General features: G+C 42.5%; 3 protein-coding genes across 3 annotated transcripts in view; 1 reads left to right on the forward strand and 2 right to left on the reverse strand.

Annotated features, from left to right (window-relative positions):
- Positions 1–1,246, reverse strand: part of ABHD4 (abhydrolase domain containing 4, N-acyl phospholipase B) — a 36,172-nt gene extending 34,926 nt beyond the window's left edge. Inside the window, exon 1 of the mRNA XM_070953967.1 lies at positions 1,181–1,246. Within this exon, the coding sequence (XP_070810068.1) occupies positions 1,181–1,203 (23 nt within the window). The 5' untranslated portion in view covers positions 1,204–1,246. The remainder of the gene's footprint in view (positions 1–1,180) is intronic.
- Positions 1,247–3,833: 2,587 nt separating this feature from the next.
- Positions 3,834–9,182, forward strand: DAD1 (defender against cell death 1). Its single transcript, XM_070954398.1, has 3 exons — positions 3,834–4,140; positions 6,587–6,725; positions 9,034–9,182. Exons 1-2 carry the CDS (start codon positions 3,897–3,899, stop codon positions 6,715–6,717), a joined length of 375 nt encoding a protein of 124 aa, XP_070810499.1. The 5' UTR covers positions 3,834–3,896; the 3' UTR covers positions 6,718–6,725; positions 9,034–9,182.
- Positions 9,183–19,480: 10,298 nt separating this feature from the next.
- The window catches only part of LOC139324368 (M1-specific T cell receptor alpha chain-like), a 139,884-nt gene continuing 137,340 nt past the window's right edge, over positions 19,481–22,024 (reverse strand). Inside the window, exons 6-7 of the mRNA XM_070954080.1 lie at positions 21,852–21,959; positions 19,481–19,610 (exon numbers count right to left, since the gene is read on the reverse strand). Of these exons, the coding sequence (XP_070810181.1) occupies positions 21,853–21,959 (107 nt within the window). The 3' untranslated portion in view covers positions 19,481–19,610; position 21,852. The remainder of the gene's footprint in view (positions 19,611–21,851; positions 21,960–22,024) is intronic.

Raw genomic sequence — 22,024 nt, forward strand, 5'->3', positions numbered from 1 at the left:
ATGTTATCTAATAGCGCTTGACAAAATCAATACAAAATCAATAAATAATAAAATATTAGTAGTAGTATGAATTTTTAAAATGCAGTAGTATCAAAGTCGTATGACTTTTTAAAATGGGTGTATGTGTGTTTTAATTCGCGGGCCAAATTTTTATATTCAATAAAATATAAAAAATATTTATAGCCAATGTCACCTTGCTGTGCCCAGGGGTAGGGCGTTCTCTGTGGGTGCTCCCACCCTCTGGAATGAATTACCTACTGAGCTCCGGACGGCTCCTGATCTCCGCTCCTTCCGTCGGGACTTGAAGACTTGGCTTTTCAAACAAATAGGCTGAGACTGATTCCGGGCTTTATTATTTACTACTAATTAATTATTTGGATTAAATTATGATTTTATTGTACTTGTTTCTTAACTTGTGTTCGCCGCCCTGAGTCCTTCGGGAGAATGGCGGCATATAAATACATGTAATAAATAAATAAATAAATATTTGATTTTAATTGGTTTTAAATTTTATAAGTCTATGTGTTTTAATATGGCTGTACACCGCCTTGAGTCCTTCGGGAGAAGGGCGGTAGAGAAATCTAATAAACTTAAACTTGAACTTGACCTCATTGCTGTGTATGTAGCTCTTTTGTTCGTTTCCCTTCCTGCACACTGGACAGTTTTTTGTTTTTTTGGACAGCTATTCCAGAGAGTTTTGTAACCATGACTCAGGATTGAACACCGGGGCCAACCACACGGAAGCGCACACAACCACACCACACTAATCGAAGAGGCCAGAACAAGCTGTGCCACTAAGGAAAGGCCGATGGAAAAATGCCAAAAAAAAAAGTGCTTTTGCTGAGCCAAAGGAGGGGGTGGCAAAGGCTCAAAAGACAGGCTTTTAAGTAGAAGTAAATCCATGCTCCACAAATAACACAAGTTACACAACCAGCATTTGCTCCTGCTTTCTCCTCCCATCCTCAAGCCTTTGCTTTTCTGATGGGACAAAGGACCCTCCAGATGTTGCAAAGGAAATCTGGGGCTTCCTTAAAATCCCCCCCCCAATCCCCAATTTTGGGGAAGACCCCCCCCCTTCTCTCCCCAGGGAATCCCAGAAAAGTGGGGAAGCCCCCCCCCCGCTCCCCACGTCAGATCCCACCCCCTCCCCACCCCCCCAGAAAGCCGTCCCCGGACTTACGACGGCTCAAGATCTTCTTCCATGGCTCCTCAAGAAGGAACGCATCGCAACAGCTGGGCGGGGAAGGCGGGGGGGGGGGAGTCGTTCAGAGCGGGGGCGTGCCCAGCTTTCTGGCAAGGGGCAGGGCGGGGCGGGGCGGGGCTTACATTTTATGAATGGGGTTGGGCGGTTGTGAAAAAAAAAGATTGGTTGGGGTGGGGGGGGGGGGCGGTTGTGGAACGTTCCTGCTGGGCTTGGAATTTGGAAGGGGAGGGCGGCGGCGGGAGGGAAGCCTCCAAAAGAGAGCGCGGCAGCCCTCCCTGGTGCTCCCTCCTGCCTGGGGGTGGGTCGGTGGGCGGTCTGTGGGCGGAAAGCTGAGGGAGTGTGGGGGGGGGAAGGAAAGGAGGGTGGCGTCACAAAGAGGGGAGGAGCCTGGGGGGAGGCTTGATTGACGGGGGGGGCGTCGGGGGGGGGGCTGGCCCCAATGGCTGGGGCTGTTACAAACCAACTGGGAAAGAAGAGGGATTCCTGTGTTGTCTTGCCGTTTGGCCAGAAGGGGCGCTAGAATAATCATGGGGGGGGCGGGGGTCTCCAAACTCTTGGCCCCCTTCAAGACTGGCGGACTTCAACGCCCAGAATCCCTCAGGCAGCTTTGCTTCTTCCCCCAGGCCCAGAGGAATGGAATTGCCTGGCTGAGGAATTCTGGGAGTTGAAGTCCGCCAGTCTTGAAAGGGGCCGAGTTTGGAAAGACCCCCCCCCCCCACCCCGGATCTTGACGTTGTATGCAAGAAGGCAGGTTTTCCCCAGCGGATTGGGGGTCTCTATTTCCTGCGCCCCACTTTAGAATGGAATAGAATAGAATAGAATAGAATAGAATAGAATAGAATAGAAAATATGGAATGGAATGGAATAGAATAGAATAGAATAGAATAGAATAGAATAGAATAGAATAGAATAGAATAGAATAGAATAATAGAATAGAAAATATGGAATGGAATGGAATGGAATGGAATGGAATAGAATAGAATAGAATAGAATAGAATAGAGACTAATATAGAATAGAAAATAGAGAATGGAATGGAATAGAAAAGAATAGAAAATATATAGAATAGAATAGGAAAGAGACTAGAATAGAAAATAGAGAATAGAATAGAATAGAAAATAAGTAGAAGAGAAGAGAAAATATATAGAATAGAATAGGAAAGAGACTAGAATAGAATAGAGAATAGAGAATAGAATAGAATAGAAAATAAATAGAAGAGAAGAGAAAATATATGGAATAGAATAGGAAAGAGATAGAATAGAATAGAAAATAGAGAATGGAATGGAATAGAATAGAAAATATATAGAATAGAATAGGAAAGAGACTAGAATAGAATAGAAAATAGAGAATGGACTGGACTAGACTAGACTAGACTAGACTAGACTAGACTAGACTAGACTAGACTAGAATAGAATAGAATAGAATAGAATAGAATAGAATAGAATTCTTTATTGGCCAAGTGTGATTGGACACACAAGGAATTTGTCTTTGGTGCATACGCTCCCAGCGTACATAAAAGAAACGATACATTCATCAAGAATCATAAGGTACAACACTTAATGATAGCCATAGGGTACAAATAAGCAATCAGGAAATTATATCAATATAAATCGTAAGGATACAAGCAACAAAGTTACAGTCATACCATCATAAGTGGAAGGAGATGGGTGGTGGGAACGATGAGAAGATTAATAGTAGTGCAGACTCAGTAAATAGTTTTGACAGTGTTGAGGGAATTATTTGTTTAGCAGAGTGATGGCGTTCGGGGGGAAAAACTGTTCTTGTGTCTAGTTGTTCTGGTGTGCAAATAATTACTATTATTCCTTTCTTCCTTCCTAGTATCTATCTCTTCCCACTTATTACTATAACCATGTTGCTTATCTCTTTCAATTTATAGCTTTTGTTTGTTTCCTAGTATGATTTGATAGCTTATTAGTAACCTTGACTATCACTAAGTGTTGTATCTTTTTATTCTTGATGAATGTATTTTATTCTCCTTATGTACATTGAGAGCATCTACACCTAAGACAAATTCCTTGTGTGTCCAATCACACTTGGCCAACAAAGAATTCTATTCTATCTATTTAGTTATTTATGGATGGATGAATGGATGGGAGGAAGATCAGAGAGAATGAAGGGTGGGAGGGTCAGAGAAAGATGGATGGGTCAGAGGAAAAACTGAATCATTTGAGAATCTACATAAGTATATAGTTAATGATACTTAATGCTTTTATAAAGTATATTGTAAATTTTTATTTTTTTATACTTATATTTCTGCATTGTAACTCCTGGAGGAATTTATCCCCTAAATTCGTTTATTTAGAGGCCTAAAACCCAAAGGAATGATAGATTTGCTTTTTAAGTTTCTTTAAGCAGACACCCACTGTTAATAAGTTCATTCATTTTCACCCCAGGGATAGAACCAAAAAGCGCACGCGCAATGATGACTGTACCACGCGTGCGTAGAAAGCGATTCCCAGCCAACAAACCGTTTCTCGGCTCATCGGACTATCCCACGCATGCGTCACCGGTCAAAGGTTGATGCACTACGCATGCGTGCCAGTCCGCCCACACCGAGTTGACGTTGGCTTCTCTGCTACGCATGCGCGTGTCTCAAAGCGACCCCGGAAGCTTTTTGCGCTCGCTTCCGGCCACTCAAGCAAACGAAGCCTGGGCAGTGTGTCCGCCGTCGCTATGTCGGGTTCGGGGTCTGGGTCGTCCGGCTCCGGAGCGAGCTCGGTGACCTCCGTGGTGCGGCGCTTCCTGTCCGAATACAGCAGCGGGACGCCGAGCCGCCTGAAAGTGCTGGACGCCTATCTGCTCTACGTCATGGTGACGGGGGCCTTGCAGTTCGGCTACTGCCTCGGCGTCGGCACCTTCCCCTTCAACTCTTTCCTCTCGGGCTTCATCTCGGCTGTGGGCAGCTTCATCCTGGGCGGTGAGGCGCTTTCTGACTGGGTCGGGGTAGGGCCCAGTGGGTTTGCGCATGCGCGGCGGTCGCCGTGGCAACCCGTTGCCTTCGCGCGGCTGGTGGAGGTTCTGGCGTTGCCATGGTAACCGCCACCCACCCCCATTGGCGAGTTTTCAACTGTGGGGAGGGGGGTGTTTCTATGTCGCCGTGGCAACGTTCCTTGAAGGGGGCGGGGCTTTGCGGTTGCCATGGCAACACAGGTAATCCTCCATTTACAGTTCACTTTTCAAAGTTACTACAGCGTTGAAAAAAAATGACTTTATGACCCTTTTTTCACACTTAACAACCATTGTTCACACTTGCAGTGTCCCCAGGATCACCGGATCAAAATCATATTGATTGCAGTGTCCCGGAATCACGTGATCCTCTTTTTGCGACCGTCTGACAAGCAAAGTTGAGGGAAAGAAGCCAGATTCACTTAACAACCGGGTGACGTAACTTTGACAATTGTAGTGATTCACTTAACAACTCTCGCAAAAAAGTCATAATATGGGGCAAAACTCACTTCACCGGTGTTTTCACTTAGCAACATAAAGGCTGGGTACAATTGTGGTCATAAATCAAGGACTTGCCTGTAGCCTGAGCTATATTTGAGAATATCACTAGAGGTATTTTAATTTGAACTACTAGAATATGGGGAAAAAAGACTTTAATTAAAAGGTAGTCCTCAATTTATTGAGCCTCTAAATTTCTGTTGCAAAATCAACACAGTTAAGTGAGCTCTGACCCATTTTGCAACCTTTCGTGCCGTAGTTCATTGAATCACTACAGTTGTTAAGTGAATCATTTGATCATTAAATGAATCTGGCTTTCCCCATTGACTTTGCTTGTCAGGAACTTGCTGGAAAGGTTACAAAAGGTGATCACTTCACCCTGGAACTGTACAACTCTCATAAATACGTGCCAGTTGGTATGTGTTTGAGTATTAGTAGCTCGGGTTGGTAGTTGGGCTGTTGGTTTAAGCTCCGAGCTTGGCATTTTTTTTTTATAATATTTTTTTATTATTTTTTAAGACAGGCAAACATATAATAATACATCAATCCTCCCTTTCCTGTGCCGCCTTATCTTCTAGGCTTCTTTTCCATCTTCCATGAGTTTCTTCTATCTACACATTCATCCGAACTATTCTAACATTTCATTTCAAAATCAATATTATAGTCATCATTTGTACTCAATTATAGTATCAATCATTTATATCTCTTTTCCAACCAACTATAAAAATAATTCTATGTTTTAAAATATTCTGATTCCTCCTTATCTTTAATCATCAAAGTTAATCTATTCGTTTCTGCACAGTCTAATTTTTTTTTTAATTACTTCTTCCAAGGGTATTTTCTCTGATTTCCAATTTTGAGCGTACAGAATTCTTGCAGCTATTATTCCTTGTATAATCAAATATACATTTTCCTTACTAATTTTGTATTTTGATTGCAAACATTTCATCACCCTTCGAGGAGATGTTGTCAGTGCGCTTTGAATTGTGCTCGTCTGTCAGATCACTGGTCTTTAAATACCTATTTATAAAGCATTTTAAGTATGGAGTTAAATACTGATTTAAAGACTGATGTTCTGACAGAGGAGCACAATTCAAAGCACACTTGACGATGTCTCCTCGAAGGGTGACAAAATGTTTTGCAACCAAATTGCCAAGCTCGGAGCTCAAACCAACAGCCCAACTACCAGCCCAAGCTACCCAAATTGCCAAGCTCAAACCAACAGCCCAATATGCCAGTTGCCAAACCTCCCAATTTGGATCATGTGACCATGGTTGTGATATTGCAAGTGTGAAAACTGATGAGTCACTTTTTCAGTGCCATTGTAACTTCGAAATATCTAAATGATTGCTTGTAAATAGAGGATGACCTGTACAGTGTAATTTAATCTGTATCATTATATGATATAAGATTAGTGTACTAGATTAGCTACTGTATCTTGCAATGCTAAAGCCAATTTTAAGGTTATTGTATTTTGAAAGCACGTAAAAAGTGCGAGTAGAAAAATAGGGACCATCTTTGGTGGTCCGTGCGCCTTTGGTGTTTAGTCATGCCGGCCACATGACCACGGAGCCGTCTTTGGACAGCGCTGGCTCTTCGCCTTTGAAACGGAGATGAGCACCGCCCCCTAGAGTCGGGAACGACTAGCACATATGTGTGAGGGGAACCTTTACCTTTTACCTTATTTAACTGGATGATTTCTCATTCAGCCCTCTTCTGCTATTTTTCCTCCAGCGTTCCATTAAAACAGGGGTGTCAAACTGGTGACCCGCGGCCTGGATGTGTCATGCGCAGGTCACGCCCACCCCAGCTCCACAAATGGGAAAAAACATCACAAAATGTCATGTGACACAGCGAGTTTGACACCCGTGCATTAAAAACAATGTGTTTTTCCTTCCCTTTTTTTTTCTTTTCTATAGTTTGCTTGAGGATTCAAATCAACCCACAGAACAAGGGAGAATTTCAAGGAATCTCACCAGAACGGGCCTTTGCAGACTTCCTTTTTGCTAGTACAATCTTACATCTCGTCGTCATCAATTTTGTAGGCTGATGAAAGAGGTATGTACACCTTTTAAGCACGGGGGATATTTTTCAGAAGAGAAGATTTGCTTGTAGAAAATAAGAGGTTACAAAAAAAAATTTCAGGAAGCAGTTTTGTGAAATGTCCCCTTTTGGGGGTAGCAAATCGTTGCTCTCTGAAAAGTGGGAAACCTGCCACCCAGAGTAACCTGGGAATGTTTCAAGGGCAGAGCAGCTGCCACCAATTCTCCACTTCCCATCCACCCCTCAAATAAACTACCCATCTTATCTTTGAAATTGCCATTTTGTGCTGAAGGAGGGACGTTTTGCAAAAAACAGTGTTATCAGTTCCAGCCGAAAATTTTGTAGGAGGCATAGTTATAGCCTCTCATACCCTCTCTAATTATCAGTAGCTTTTTAAAATGAGATTTCAGATGCTGGGTTGGTGATGTAGGAGCAGTGGTGAGATTCAAATAATTTAACAACCGGTTCTCTGCCCTAATGACTGGCTGGGTGGGCGTGGCCATGGTGGGTGTGGCCAGGGGGCGCGACAGGCAGTACTCATCCTCCTACACACACCCCCGGGAGCAAAAACGGGTCGGGGGGGCTGAACCGCACCCCGTTTTGGGCCTAGGAGGCCTCCCTGCATTTACCTGGGACCGAAAATGGGGCGTGTGGGGACTGCTGGAAGGGGCACGGCCAGCCAGCAGTTTAATTACTGGTTCGCCGAACCGGCTGAATCCCACCACTGTATAGGAGTCAAGACCACCCAATACATGTTTTTCTATTTTTATGTTATTTTTAAATGGTGTATTTTAATTGAAGTATTCACTGTACCACAGACCCCTTGCAGAATAATATTCTTTGAATCCTTTCTATGTAGTGGTCTTTTTATCACGTTTTCTGGGAGCCTATTAGTCTTCCCCCAAATTTAGATCTGCGTGCTGGTACTAGAAGTTCTAAAATCACCCAGACTGAAGCTACCCTCCACAACAGGCAACGCGCCATGAAACTTTGACCTCGGCTTCATTGCAGAGGATGTAGAGCAGTGCTTCTCGACCTTAGCAAATTTAAGTTGGGTGGATTTCAACATTTCCCCATGACTGGCTGTGGAATTCTGGGACTTGAAGTTCATACAACTTGTCTGGGTTGAGAAACAATGTTGGCGTATTTCACATAACCTTGTACCTATGTACCAGTTGGGGCCCACAGTGGGGGATCAGCACAGTGGAGGTGGTTGATTGAATAATAACACCTACTCTGCCCTGCCCTCCCCATGTGTCCTTAGGTTTTAATGTTTGATTTTAACATTTTATTTTTTAACTGAGATGTAACTGTAAACTGCTCAAAGTTACCTTACGGTAAGATGGGTGGCTAATAAATTATATACATACATACATACATAGATACATACATACATACATACATACATACATACATACACCAATGAAAGATTCTGGATGTTCAGCTAATTCATTGAGTCATTTAGAGTCGTAACGGTAGTATCTTACAGAAGGAGACATCTATATCCTTTCCTGGAATGTTACAGGTTCTAAAGCAGGGATGTCACTCGCAATGTATCGTGACTTTTTCCCCCTTCGCTAAACCAGGGGTGGGTGTGGCCAGCGCATGGCATACTACGATCTGTATGATACATTGCACCCTTACATAGGTGTGAAATCTCTTATAATGATATTTTATTTTTATTTATTTTACTATCTCTGTTCTTAAATCATTTTTAGATCCAGTTATACTTCTGTCACGTGTTTGGATCTTCAGTTACTGTTTTTCTGAGATACATAGAAAGATGGACAGGCATTTTTATTTATTTACCAAGGTTGTATGCTGCCCATCTCAGCGAAGTGATGATAGATAGATAGATAGATAGATAGATAGATAGATAGATAGATAGATAATAAAATTGAATGATTGATTGATGCTGGGTTAGTACATGGAATTAGCACACTGAGATGTGATTAAGTTTGTTTCTCTTAATCTGTCTTTACTCTGTTATTTATCCACAAACAAATAATGCATCTGGCTTTATGTGAGACATACTATGAGTTCATGCCTTGTGTGGCATTTTCAAACTAAAATTCAGCACATTGAATTGGTGGTATCAGTCACTACTTTCCTACAAAGCATGGAATTTGAGGTTAATAGTTATGAGTGGGAAGCTCCAAAACATTTTCCATAGGCAATCTAGAGAAAAGAGGAACGAATACAGTCCACGATCATGAACCTAGTAAGATTAATATGTGGTTGAATTTTCAACAAAAGTAGTGATGTGACAACAAACAAGATACTCACTCCTGAAAAACAATTGTACCTTCATTTTCTTTTGTAGACTTTCCTGGACTTCTCTTTTTTTGCTGAAGATTGGTTGGACAACATCCCAGATTCCAATTTGTTTCCTAACAAGAAATAGTCTGAGGATCAAAATGATTGAAGGAATTGGCCGCTGCCTTTTATGTCTCAATAAATTCACTTTTGTTACTTTTTCTGTCACGTGTTTGGATCTTGACAGCAGTTAGAAAACCACAACAGTGTTGGCAGGGTTTGAGTAGACGACTCTTCTGTATCCTCGGATTTATTAAGGATATTTCAGATAGTTGCCTTGGCACCTTCATTCTGCAGCCAGCTGAATGTGCATTTATTTCTTCCCAATCTATCGTACGCTTTGTTCTTTTTTTTTTTTTTTGCTTTAATTTATATGCCGCCCTTCTCCGGAGATTCAGGGCGGCTTACAATGCGTTAAGCAATAGCCTTCATACTTTTATATATTTATACAAAGTCAGCTTATTGCCCCCACAATCTGGGTCCTCATTTCACCTACCTTTGAAAGGATGGAAGGCTGAGTCAACCTTGAGCCAGGTGAGATTTGAACTTGCAGTAATTGCAAGCCGCAGATGTTAATAACAGTTAATAACAGTGTTTTAGTCCACTGTACTACAGGCTCTTCCTATTCTTGTTCTTGTTGCCTAGATGTTGGAGATGGTTCTAAAAGCGTCGACAATGCTAGCATTTCATCATTTTCCCCTTTATTTTGCTGCCATCTGATGTTTGTTTAGAATAACTGCATTGTCAAACGTCTATCTTCGTGACTACCTCACACGGGGATAAAGGATTACGAAGTTAGTTGTATAAAAAGCAGAACAGTTTCTCTGTACGTTTGCAAGAAGACAACACAGTTCTACTTCTGCTCGTAGGTTTTCAGCTTCCTATGCGAAAACGCACTAGCCTTGACATCTTTCCGCGAAGCTAAATAAAGTGGCAAAAAAAAAGTATTTTAAAAATGCATCCAAATCTCACATCTAGGGATTTGCAAGCTACCGTGTTTTCCTGAAAATAAAACCGGGTCTTATATTTAATGTTTGCTCAAAAAAGACGCATTAGGGCTAATTTTGGGAGAAATACAGGTACTAAATGCGTCCGTCTGGCTGACTATCTTAACTCAGGCTTATTTTCGGGGTAGAGCTTATATTACGAGCACCCTGTGAAATCATGCTAGAGTTTATTTTCCAGTTGGGTCTTATTTTCGGTGAAACGTGAAAGTTCAAATTCCTAGCAGGTAAAATAGTCTTCGCAAGAACGTACAATTGTGTGTGAGCTCCAGGGGTGGGCTGCTGGGGGTTCATAGGGGTTTGGGAGAACCTCTAGCTAAGATTCTGTGCAGTTCAGAGAACCCCCAAATCACACTCCTGGCTGGCCCCACCCCTCCCGCCCTTCCCAGGAGTCCCCAGGTGGCCCGTTTTGGATGCAGGTAAGTGCAGGGTGCGCGTGGAGGCTCGGGGAGGGCGAAAAACGGGCCTAGCAGAAGTTTGGGAAGGCCAGAATTGGGCCTGTTTCGAGCCTCCAGAGGGCCTCCGGAGCCTGGGGAAGCTGTTTTTGCCCTCCCGGAGGCTCAAAAAAAGCCTCTGGAGCCCGGGGAGGGCAAAAACTCCCCCCCACCCCGTGGTGCAGGAGCCTGACTAAGCCACGCACACCATGGCCACACGCACCCAGCAATCCGATAGAGAACCCCTTGCTAACATTTTTGAAGACAAATCTGCTGAGCTCCCAAGTCACATTAAAATAACTTATCAAACATATTGTAAGCTTTCGATTTGAGCTTTATCCGATTTTGAGAAAAACTTCCTTTTCTTTCTTTTTGACATGTTAGATTTTCAGACCCACAATATCTAAGATGTCTCTGTATTTGCACCACATCATATTGACATCAGTCATTGGGCTGCAAAATAATGTGATTTGGCTGTGGTTTCTACTTGGATATTGCTTCTGTATGAAACCAGAGGCCTTTTAGAAATGAAGGAGAGGCCAAATTATACAGAACGCAGAAAGAGAAACTGGTCCCATTTACTATTAAGTTACCCAGTGTAGTTAGTGTTTAGCAATGGTAGGAGTTGGATTTTGCTGCAAGCGGTCTCAACTATTTGCAACTTTACTTTGAAAGCAAAAATAATAATTGTATGTTAAATGTTTGTTCCTGCCTAACATGCTGGCTAGGGAATTCAACTTGAAACATGCCTAGATGTGCCAATTTGCCATTTTAGGTGCCTTAAGAGAAAAATAAAGGCAAATTAGGAGAGGATTTTAATTTTTTTCTAGGCTGAATGATAACTTAGTTGGATTGCTGTCGCTTGGCAGTCAGCAACAGGAAGAAACCATGGTCAGAGTTTAATTTATATTCCACCAATTGAGGGCAAACGGATGGAAATCTCAGTATCCTACATGTAAACTGAAGTTACTTTAATTCCAGGGCAAACCTTAACCTGATTCTTGGAGGCTTTCCAGAACTTGCAGAAGAGACAGTTATTTATGTATTAAATTTATATGCCCCCCCGACAGGCATGTGCTATGGCTTATTTGACCTCATTTGAACAGTTAATGGATTTTTTTTCCCCCCAGTCTATGCTATGTGATAAACCCTGTTCCCAAGCTGTAATTACAGGATTCACATAGTGTGTTTTAACAGTAACAGCAACAGTAACAGGGACCTTGGAGGTCATCTAGTCCCAACCCCCTGCTCACGCAAATGACCTATACTAGGGATTCGAACCGCCGAACTGGCGACCTTTCTGATCGACAAGCTCAGTGTCTTAGCCACTGAGCCATCTAATCAGGCACATAAAGCGGGAATGGAAGTGTTTAAGCACCAGTGTGTTTATAACTGTGTCAAAGAGTTTCGCGCAATGTGTGCGAAACGGCTGTCCAGGAATCTGGACTGGTCATGTTGCATTGACCATTACAATCTAGATCTCACCTTCCAGAAAGTCGTCCAGATCTTTTTCCTTAAGTACTTCCTTAAAAGTCGTCCAGAAAGTCGTCCAGATCTTTTTCCTTAAGTACGCCATCAAATGCTTTTCTCTCAAATGACATGTTTTGGGATCTTAAACCCCCCCCTCCCCAGAGAGCATTGGATCCTTGCTACCTGAGCAGGCAAAAAATTAACATATTCCACTCCAGAAATAAAATTATTTGGCTGGCTTTCATAGACTAGATCTTCCTCAAAGAGGTGCACAAGGGCTCTCTTTTGTTCCAGTTTTGTTTTTTTTGTTGTTTTTTTGTTGTTATTGTTCTAAGTTGCCCCCAAATGAAGCAACCACAAAGTTATTCTTAGTCTTCGCAGGCCTTTTACTGGTGGTATACTTAGCTACACCTCTCCGCCTCCTGCACCTGTGCATCTGGCCACGTTGTGGGTTTTCACCTTGACTCAACTTGAGGTGTAACGTTCTCCCCTCTCCGGTTTTCCGCCGGAGCTCTGGCACGTGCCAGCTCTTTGTTCGATTTTGCAAAAAAAGAAAAACAACAACTTTTTCTAGAGGAAGCGGTCTCTGCGGGAAGAGCTTCAAACGCCGGCCCGGATCGACTTGGCCGCTCTTGACGTCATGGAAGTCCTCAGGTGGGTTGGTATTTTGACCCATTTTCAAAACCTGCCCCTTTTTCCGTTTCCTGCTTTTGTTTATTTCCTCTTGCTTTTAGCAAGGGTGAACTCCGCTGAGAAGATATTTTTAAAACTTAAAAAGGTAAATTGCGGCAGAGATGAAGGTTGACATAACACCTGGAGGATGTTAAAAATAGGCCCTCCAGTTTAAAATACCAGAAAAAAAATGCTTTTGTTTTCCATCATGGAGGGCTGAACAGTCAAACCTTAAACCCAATTACCCCCAGTTTATTTAATAAAAGTTCTTCTCTAATTCCTGTTGCTAAGAGAAAATCCAGTCGTCTTCAGAGACAAGTTTTAACACATACTTATGCATGCTTCAATTAAGTAATTGCAGAAGATTGCTTTAAGGCATGCTTTAATTAGGTAATTAGATAATGGCACGTTAGCGGGGATTGGCGGCCGCTTTTCCGTTGCTTAATCTATTTATTTATTTATTTATTTATTTATTTATTTATTTATTTATTTATTTAAATTTATAGACCGCCCTTCTCCCGAAGGACTCAGCGTGGTGAACAGCCAAAATTAAGATACATATAATATAAAAGTTAAAAATAACTAAAATAAATCGATCGGCCTCCCAATTTAAAACCCCACATCTATACAATTTAAAAAAAAACAACTAACCCATAAGACCTTTTAGGCTAGGCCGGCTTGGTGGAATAAAAAAGTCTTCAGGGCCTTACGGAAAGTACGGAGGTCCGGGATCAGTCGTATTCCGGGAGGGAGCTCATTCCAGAGGGCGGGTGCCCCCACAGAGAAGGCTCTCCCCCTGGGGGCCGCCAGCCGACATTGCTTGACCGACGGCACCCTGAGGAGGCCCTCTCTGTGAGAGCGTATTGGCCAGAGGGAGGTTATTGATTGCAGAAGGCGGTCTCGTAAATACCCTGGCCCTAAGCCATGGAGCGCTTTAAAGGTGAGAACCAACACCTTGAAGCGCACCCGGAAGACCACTGGGAGCCAGTGCAGCTTGCGCAGGAGAGGTGTTACATGGGAGCGCCAAGTCACTCCCATATTCACCCGCGTGGCCGCGTTCTGGACCAGTTGGAGCTTCCAGGTGCTCCTCAAGGGGAACCCCATGTAGAGAGCGTTACAGTAGTCCAGGCGAGAAGTGACTAAGGCTGTGATGACTAACCTTTTTGCCATTGTGTGCCAAAAGCGGGGGGGAGCGCGGAGGGGTCACACACACGCGTGCCCACATCCATAATTCTATGCGCTTCGCCCCCCGTACTCCCTCCATTTTTGACACGTGATGGCATGGTGGGCCCGGTAGGCCCGTTATTCGCTCTCCCCAGGCACCAGAGCCTTTCTAGGAGTCTGGGGAGGGCAAAAATGGCATTCCCCCCCCCAGAGGCCCTCCGGAGGCTGGAAACAGTGTGTTTCCTGACTTCTGGTGGGCCCAGAAGGCCCGAAAATCAGCTGGCTGGCACACGCATGTGTGCCGGAGCTGAGCTCACGTGCCCACTGATATGGCTCCGTGTGACACCTGTGGCACCCGTGCCATAGGTTCGCCATCATGGGACTAGGGCATTCATGACTGTGCATAAGGAGTCCCAGTTATGTTTTAACTGGTTGGATTTTATAGTTTTTAAAATGATTTTACGTTTTTTTTTTAAAAAAATGGATTGGGAACCACCTGGAGTTGGAAAAAATGGGCAGCTAACTCATTGTTTCAAATAAATAATGATCGGAATTTAAATGTATGCATTGGGCTACCTGGGGAAAATGCAGAATTATTTTGTAATGGAAGTCATGTCATCGTTGAAAAAAAAAACTGCCGTAAGATGATTTCTGTTTTTTTAGCACCCAGAAATGAGAACAGGTCAAACCGAGAACCTTTTCGCCCTTGAAATGTTGCTGGTTCCAGCTCCTCTTTTTTTTTAGCACATCTTAATAAAAACGCCACAAAAATTTTATGTCTGCTCCATTGTTTACATTCACCACAGCAGTGGGTTTCACATATTTAGCGAAGGAAACAGAGGGATAGAATCAAGATCACGTGATGTGTTAATACCACTTTATAATGCCTTAGTAAGTCCACACTTGGAATACTGCATTCAGTTTTGGTCTCCACGATGTAAAAAAGATGTTGAGACTCTAGAAAGAGTGCAGAGAAGAGCAACAAAGATGATTAGGGGACTGGAAGCTAAAACATATGAAGAACGGTTGCAGGAACCAGGTATGTCTAGTTTAATGAAGAGAAGGACTTGGGGAGACATGTTAGCAGTGTTCCAATATCTCAGGGGTTGCCACAAAGAAGAGGGAGTCAAGCTGTTCTCCAAAGCACCTGAGGGTAGAACAAGAAGCAATGGGTGGAAACTAATCAAGGAGAGAAGCAATTTAGAACTAAGGAGAAATTTCCTGACAGAACAATAAGTGGAAGAACTTGCTTGCAGAAGTTGTGAATGCCCCAACACAGGAAATTTTTAAGAAGATGTTGGATAACCATTTGTCTGAAGTGGTGTAGGGTTTCCTGCCTGGGCAGGGGGTTGGACTAGAAGACCTCCAAGGTCCCTTCCAACTCTGTTATTCTATTCTATTATGATATTCTTACCACCGGTTCAGTGCGCGCGCCTTCCGCGAATGCGCCCGGCCCCAAATATATGGCTAAATAGAATGGCATTATGTCCAGGCAGGTGGGCACCCGCCGTCACTGCTACCAGTTCGCCTGAACTGGTTCGAACCGGCTGAATACCACCTCTGATCCATCAACTTAAATGTGTATTTCTGAGAAATTGCTTGCATGCTCTGTGATCCAAAGTGAAGGAAAACCTACGCCCCCCCCAAAAAAATGTCACACTCTTGGAGAAGGCAAAGTCCACATTCTGGACAGAGAAGACTGCTGGTTTGAAAGAGGATTCAAAGAGGCCATCTAGGTTAAAATTGAACAGCCCTCGCTCAACAGAGGGGGAGGGATACAACATCACCTATCTCCTGTTTACAACACAGTCCTTTCAGCAATTCCAAGAAGGTTCCACACTCATCTGCACTCTTCAGGTGACCCCGAGGGCACGGATCAACCACCAAGTGGCCTCAGTGACTCAGAGAGAGTACTAATGACCAGATGACTGCAAAGAATATAAATCCTTCCTTTCTTCACCATTCAGTCAGAATTGAAAAAGCTTTGTGGATGAGAAGTGAAACGCCTTCAAGGAAAAACAAAGCCTTTTGAAAAATCACCTTTGGGGCTATGCCCCCTAAGTCATCTGGGGTGGTAATATCCAGGAATTTATATGTGCCTATTATTAAAGGCTGCTGGAAATGTACAAGTATCCAAATAGATACTGAATGAATGGATGGTTGAATGAATGAATGGTACATCTTTTTATTGCACTGTTATGAGAATAACTAATGACATATATTTATTTATTATTTTATTATTTTATTATTTTATTTATTTATTTATTTATTTATTTATTTATTTATTTATTTGTCATATTTCTATGCCGCCCACTCTCCGAGGACTCTGGGCGGCTTACACCAAAGACAGTATACTAAATAGCATATTGCCCCCAACAATCTGGGTCCTCATTTTACCCACCTTGGAAGGATGGAAGGCTGAGTCAACTTTGAGCCGGTGAGATTTGATCCGCTGATGTGCTGAATGAGCTGTCAGCTAAAGTAGCTGCAGTACTGTACTCTAACCACTGCTCCACCTCGGCTCTTAATTATCATAGCATTATTGGCCCTGCACAGCTCTTAAAATCCAGACCTTGGCCCAATATCAAATAATAGATTATCTTTCACAAATGGCTGTCCGACATTTGATTAAGGACATCCCAGTTAAGTGAATTCCACCATTCTTGCTCATCCATTTCTTCTATTCTTAAACTGGCTGAAACCTAGTGTTGGGTTTCAACCAGTGTTACCACCGGTTTACTTCATGCACGCGCTTCGTTCACCATCACCGCTCACCATCGCCGCTGCCGGCTCGCCTGAACCGGGCTGAACCGGTAGAAACCCACCAATGAATTCCACTCAGATTTACCTTGTAGCATATGATTTTTATTTTGATTTTCTGAAATTTAAATGTACCTCCTTCATTTCACTTTTTTCATAACACTGGCCATTTTCAATGTCTATAGCTTCATAAAAAGAGGCAGCTAGGATCCTTTCCAGTACCTCAGGGGCTGCCACAAAGAAGAGGGAGTCAAGCTTTTCTCCAAAGCATCTGAGGGTAGGACAAGAAGCAATGGATGGAAACTAACCAAGGAGAGAAGCAACCTAGAACTAAGGAGAAATTTCCTGACAATTAATATTGGATAAGCATTGTCTGAAGTGATGTAGGGTTTCCTGCCTGGACTAGAAGGCCTCCAAAGTCCCTTCCAACTCTTTATTCTATTCTAAAGCCAACAGATTTAAAGATGTAAGTTGAAGTAGCTTCCTCAGATGTAAAAGACAGCAAAACAAGTTCTTCCTCACTTACTGGTATGCTCAGTTTGAATACGGTGGTTTGTTCTGGGAAAACAAAACTACAAATTACATTTGTCTTGTGCTTTTACTGAAAACCTCTTTGTGTAGGCGTCGATGGAATTTTATATGATTCAGCCCTGAGCAAACTTTCTAGAATCGCGCCCACCTATTTAATCTGGTTTAAATACCAAGATTGCAAAACTTAACACAAGAAGTCAAGTCACGAAGAGTTTCTAGAAATGAATATGAAAAAAAAAAAAAACCCAGATCACAACTGCTGTGATAGTTGTTTTGGTATCAAATAATACAACTTTTAAACCTTTGGAGTCGGATGCTGTAGGGAAGCTTCATTTTTGACTAAATCCAGTTGAGTAAGCGTTGACAGTTGGGGATTACTATTTTTTTTTTTAAGGAACTTCTGGCTCAGATATTTCCAGCACTTTTTGTTCAAATATATAATACTCTGACATCAGCACCGTGAACAACTGAAACTGAGTTTGCTCATTGGTTCAGCTGATAAAACAGGATTGGCATTAAGTCTTCAAATCTGATTTTTTTATTTATTTATTTTTTTAGATTTCTCTCAGACTCTGTGGTCCTGTTCTGGGCCTTCTCTGTTCTTTTAACCTCAGATTGCAATACTTTTAGGTGTTGGTACAGTATTACAAAAATTGCCTGTGTAACTTCAATCTCTTTTCAGATGTTCAAAAATATGTGAACTTTATTTTTTTAAAAAAGAAAAAAATGGTTAACTCAATAAGAGGGTTGTGAAAATATTTACAGACCCCTCGCATCCTGGACATAAATTGTTTCGACCCCTACCCTCAAAACAACTAGACATAAGGACAGTTTTTTTCCCATCACTCTCTAAACTCTGCTAATGGATGTTTTAGTTTTTAATATAAGGGCCAAATTATTTAATATGTTTTAAACTGTTTTTAAATTTTATGGATATATGTATTTTATTGTGGCTGTGCACCGCCCTGAGTCCCTTGGGAGAAGGGCGGTATAAAAATTTAAATAATAAATAATAAATAAATAAACAAATAATTCCATCAACACTGTCAAACTACTCACTAAGTGCATGACTCTTAATCTTCTCCTCATTCCTATCACCCATCGCTTCCCACTTATGACTGCATAACTATAACTTTGTTGCTTGTATCCTTATACCCTTACCCTAGATTGTTTCCTAGTATGATTCGATTGCTTATTTGTACCCTATGACTATCATTAAGTATTGTACCTTATGTTTCTTAACGAATGTATCTTTTCTTTTTATGTACACTGAGAGCATATGCACCAAAGACAAATTCCTTGTATGTCCAATCACATTTGGCCAATGAAGAATTCTATCTGTCAGTCTGTCCGTCCATCCATCCATCCATCCATCCATCCAATCCATCCATCCATCCATCCATCCATCCATCCAATCTATCTAATCTATCCATCTATCCATCTATATCCATTTATCCACCTACCCACTTACCCACCTATAGCTGGCTCTATAGGCAGAAAGGGAAATGCAAATCCTAGATGTTTGTCGGAGCTAATTTGGTTGAAGTTTGGACTGCTTTGGGCTGATGCAGTGAAGGGGCTTGTGTTGGGCAATTCCTATTGTGGCTTAATGGCTTTAATCCTGGTTTGTATCTTGAGTGAGGGGGCTAATCCTACATTCTGCCTTTGTTCAGACTTTGCTGCAAGGAGTTTCAAAATAGCCTGTCTTGAATGGATAACCAGGTGCCTCCTCAGTTTCTGTTTGGGGGCAAGGAGATTGGGGCTGCTTCCTGCCTCTAAAAAAAACATGTTTCTCCATTTCTCATCTACGGAAATATAATATTCTGCCTTTTTAAAAAATATTCCTCAAAATATTTCATTCTTCTCCGAGAGGGTGGGGGGGCTTCCCACATAAGGAAGAACATTGAGACAAATAAAAGAAAATGTAAGTGGGTTGGCACACAAGGACATAAAGGCTGGGCTTCCTCATTAAAATAAGATAAACCACATTATGGAATATTATAGACCTATAATATATTATTACTAATTAATCAGTGACTTCCCTCCTGCAGTTCTAGGTGTTCAAATACTGGAAGATTTTAAGAAGAGTTTTGACAGCCATTGGTCCTCCTGCTTGGCCAGGGGGTTGGAGTAGAAGATCTTCAAGATCCCTTCCAAGTTTGTTATTCTGTTATCTTTGTAAACCATAATGAGTTTATTTGTTCTTGATTGAGAGGGAAGACGTAACAATGATCCTGAATGGTAAACCATGAGTCACACATATACACACATTCCAATATGCATCTTTATTACACTGTAAATGTTTTAATACACAATATTCAGAAGACGGTATAGTACATTAGAACAATGCAAGAAGTTGGGTTGATAAGCTGCGTAGATGTTTTTAAAAGCTGATCCACGAAAGAGTTAAAAAGTGAAGCTGTTTTGTTTAAAAAATCCAAGAAGGCAATCAGGAAAGCTGGTAGTATGTTTCTGTCCAGTCAAATATTGAAGTCCTAGATGATTCTTCCACAACATTCCAGTTACGTTTCCCCATTTTTCTTTCATTCCTAATAAAAAAAACAAAAGAAGAGATATTTTTGGTTAACTGATAGAATTAGCATAACACCCCTTGTCCCAAAGACAGACCATTTTTAAACATTTGCAAAGGTAAAGGTTTCCCTGCCACTTGTGTCCGAAGATAATTTCTGTGGTCATGTGGCCAGCATGGATATAACGCCAAAGGCGCATGGGACGCGTCCCTAGAAATTTAGACTTTTTTTATAGTAACATGAAATTTAATTTAATTTAAGGGTTCCAATAGAAACCTTGTGAGGTAATTTGATCATTCAAATGTAATGAATTTCAACTTCCATTAAAAATATTATAGATCCGAACCAGACTGTGGTGTTTCTCTGTATATTATATTCATACATATAATATATGTGGGTATATACACAATTTTGTAAAAGGGGCGCGGTGGCTCAGTGGCTAAGACGCTGAGCTTGTCGATCGAAAGGTGGCAGTTCAGCGGTTCGAATCCCTACTGCCGTGTAACGGGGTGAGCTCCTGTTACTTGTCCCAGCTTCTGCCAACCTAGCAGTTCGAAAGCACGTAAAAAAATGCAAGTAGAAAAATAGGGACCACCTTTGGTGGGAAGGTAACAGCGTTCCTTGCGCCTTTGGCGTTGAGTCATGCCGGCCACATGACCACGGAGACGTCTTCGGGCAATGCTGGCTCTTCGGCTTTGAAACGGAGATGAGCACCGCCCCCTAGAGTCGGGAATGACTAGCACATATGTGCGAGGGGAATCTTTACCTTTTATTACACAATTTTGTATGTATTTGTTTAGTCATGTTTATGTAGTGCAGGGGTCTGCAACCTTAAATATTCAAAGAGCCATTTGGACCCGTTTCCCACAGAAAAGAAAATGCCGGGAGACACAAAACCTGGGTGGGCGTGGCTAACTCGATGTCACTCACTTCCACCAGTCACATGACCCCCTAGCCACGCCTACCCAGCCGGTCATTAGGCAGTGAACAAGTGGTTAAAAATCACCGGGAACCTCAAAATCCTTTTGACATATCTCTATCTCCCCTCCCTCCCTCTTTTACCCCCTCTCCCTCTCTCCCTGTATCTCTCTATGTCTCTCTCTCTCCCCCTCTCTCTGTACCTCTCTGTTTCTGCCCTGGATACTTCTCCAATCCCCCGCCGTCGCCCTTACCTTCTCAAGCCAGGCGAGAAGTGACTGGGAGGGGAGGGAGAGGGGTGGGATCACCTGACAGGGAGCCACAGCATAAGGCCCAAAGATCCACATGCGGGTCCTGAGCCGCAGGTTGCTGACCCCTGATGTAGTGTATATTGGAGGTGGTGACCCTTTGAGAGCTGTTTGCAGGAAATTTCATTTTAATTGTATGCCGATTAGTGTACATTCAAAGTGTTCAAAAGATTATTCTAAGTCTAAGCAGTGTTGTGGCCCGTACACAGCCTGCGTGGCTGGTGGCTGATTCGGACAGCGAGGAGGCTGGTGTGGTGCTGCGCCAGCAGCCTGTGCAGCTAGCGCTCAAGTCAGACAATGAGGCTGGAGAAGATGTGATGCCAGAGGCAGGGATTCAGCCAGGGCCTCCAGAACCTCCAGAAGCTCCCTTAAGTGAAGAGGATGAAGAGGAGGAGCCTCTTCTCGATGCACGGGCGCGCAGAGCTGCCAAAAGGCAGGAGTGGCTCCTCAGGAGGAGGTCTCCTCGAGAGTAAGGCTTGGGGCTAATCGGCCACTCCCTTAGCCTATTTAAGGAGGAACGCCAACTGAAGCAATTTGCAGGGAATAACTTCGTTCACTCTCCTTCGTGCCTTGATCTTAGTTCTTTGCAAATTGCTTCTGGGCTTTCTGACAATTATAGTAAGATTAAGATTATTCATTCTTTGGATTTTTGTAGGCTGTTAAGAAAGTTAATTAACAGCCTTTGTTTGGAAAAAAAACTTATTTAATTTAGTAAACTAAGGTTTGTACAGACTTTGTGTGTGCTGTGTTCTTTGGGGTCCGTAGCTGGGGCAGAACAAGCAGCCACAAAGTCCATATTGAGAGAAGGCCAAGCTTCCTGTGGCTGTATAGCGATCGGGATCAATGGGAGCCATAATTGGTTGAATTATTTTTAAGCCCATGGCTCTAAGGACTGGAAACACATATACATGCCCACGTTCACATGTCTATAGCCTAGAAATGGTTTAATCCAAGTTTCCAGGCTTGAGTTGCCCCAAAGTGAAACCATGGACATTAAGTGGATCTGTCCCCCTGTCCTAAAATATATGCTTACCTCATCTTGACCATGCCCAGAAGGTGAGTATTAGGTTGAGAGCAACGCTCTTGAAAAATATCAATCTCAGCCCCAATACAGTGAGAGAGAGAAGATTCAAATTTTCGTCTGAAGAAAGAGAAGAAGAAGAAAAAAAAAAGAAGATAAATATCAAGATGTTCTATTTGGCCGTT

This window comes from Pituophis catenifer, unplaced genomic scaffold (assembly GCF_029215685.1).
Source record: "Pituophis catenifer annectens isolate HBS135680 unplaced genomic scaffold, rPitCat1.0.hap2 SCAF_15, whole genome shotgun sequence".
NCBI lineage: Eukaryota > Metazoa > Chordata > Lepidosauria > Squamata > Colubridae > Pituophis > Pituophis catenifer.

What these genes read in the sequence shown, in the direction of transcription:
- DAD1 (XM_070954398.1), top strand. Translation starts at nt 3,897, where the DNA reads ATGTCGGGTTCGGGGTCTGGGTCGTCCGGCTCCGGAGCGAGCTCGGTG. An exon ending in GGGCAGCTTCATCCTGGGCG is followed by an intron (nt 4,141 to 6,586) that starts GTGAGGCGCTTT and finishes TCTTTTCTATAG; the next exon opens with TTTGCTTGAGGATTCAAATC.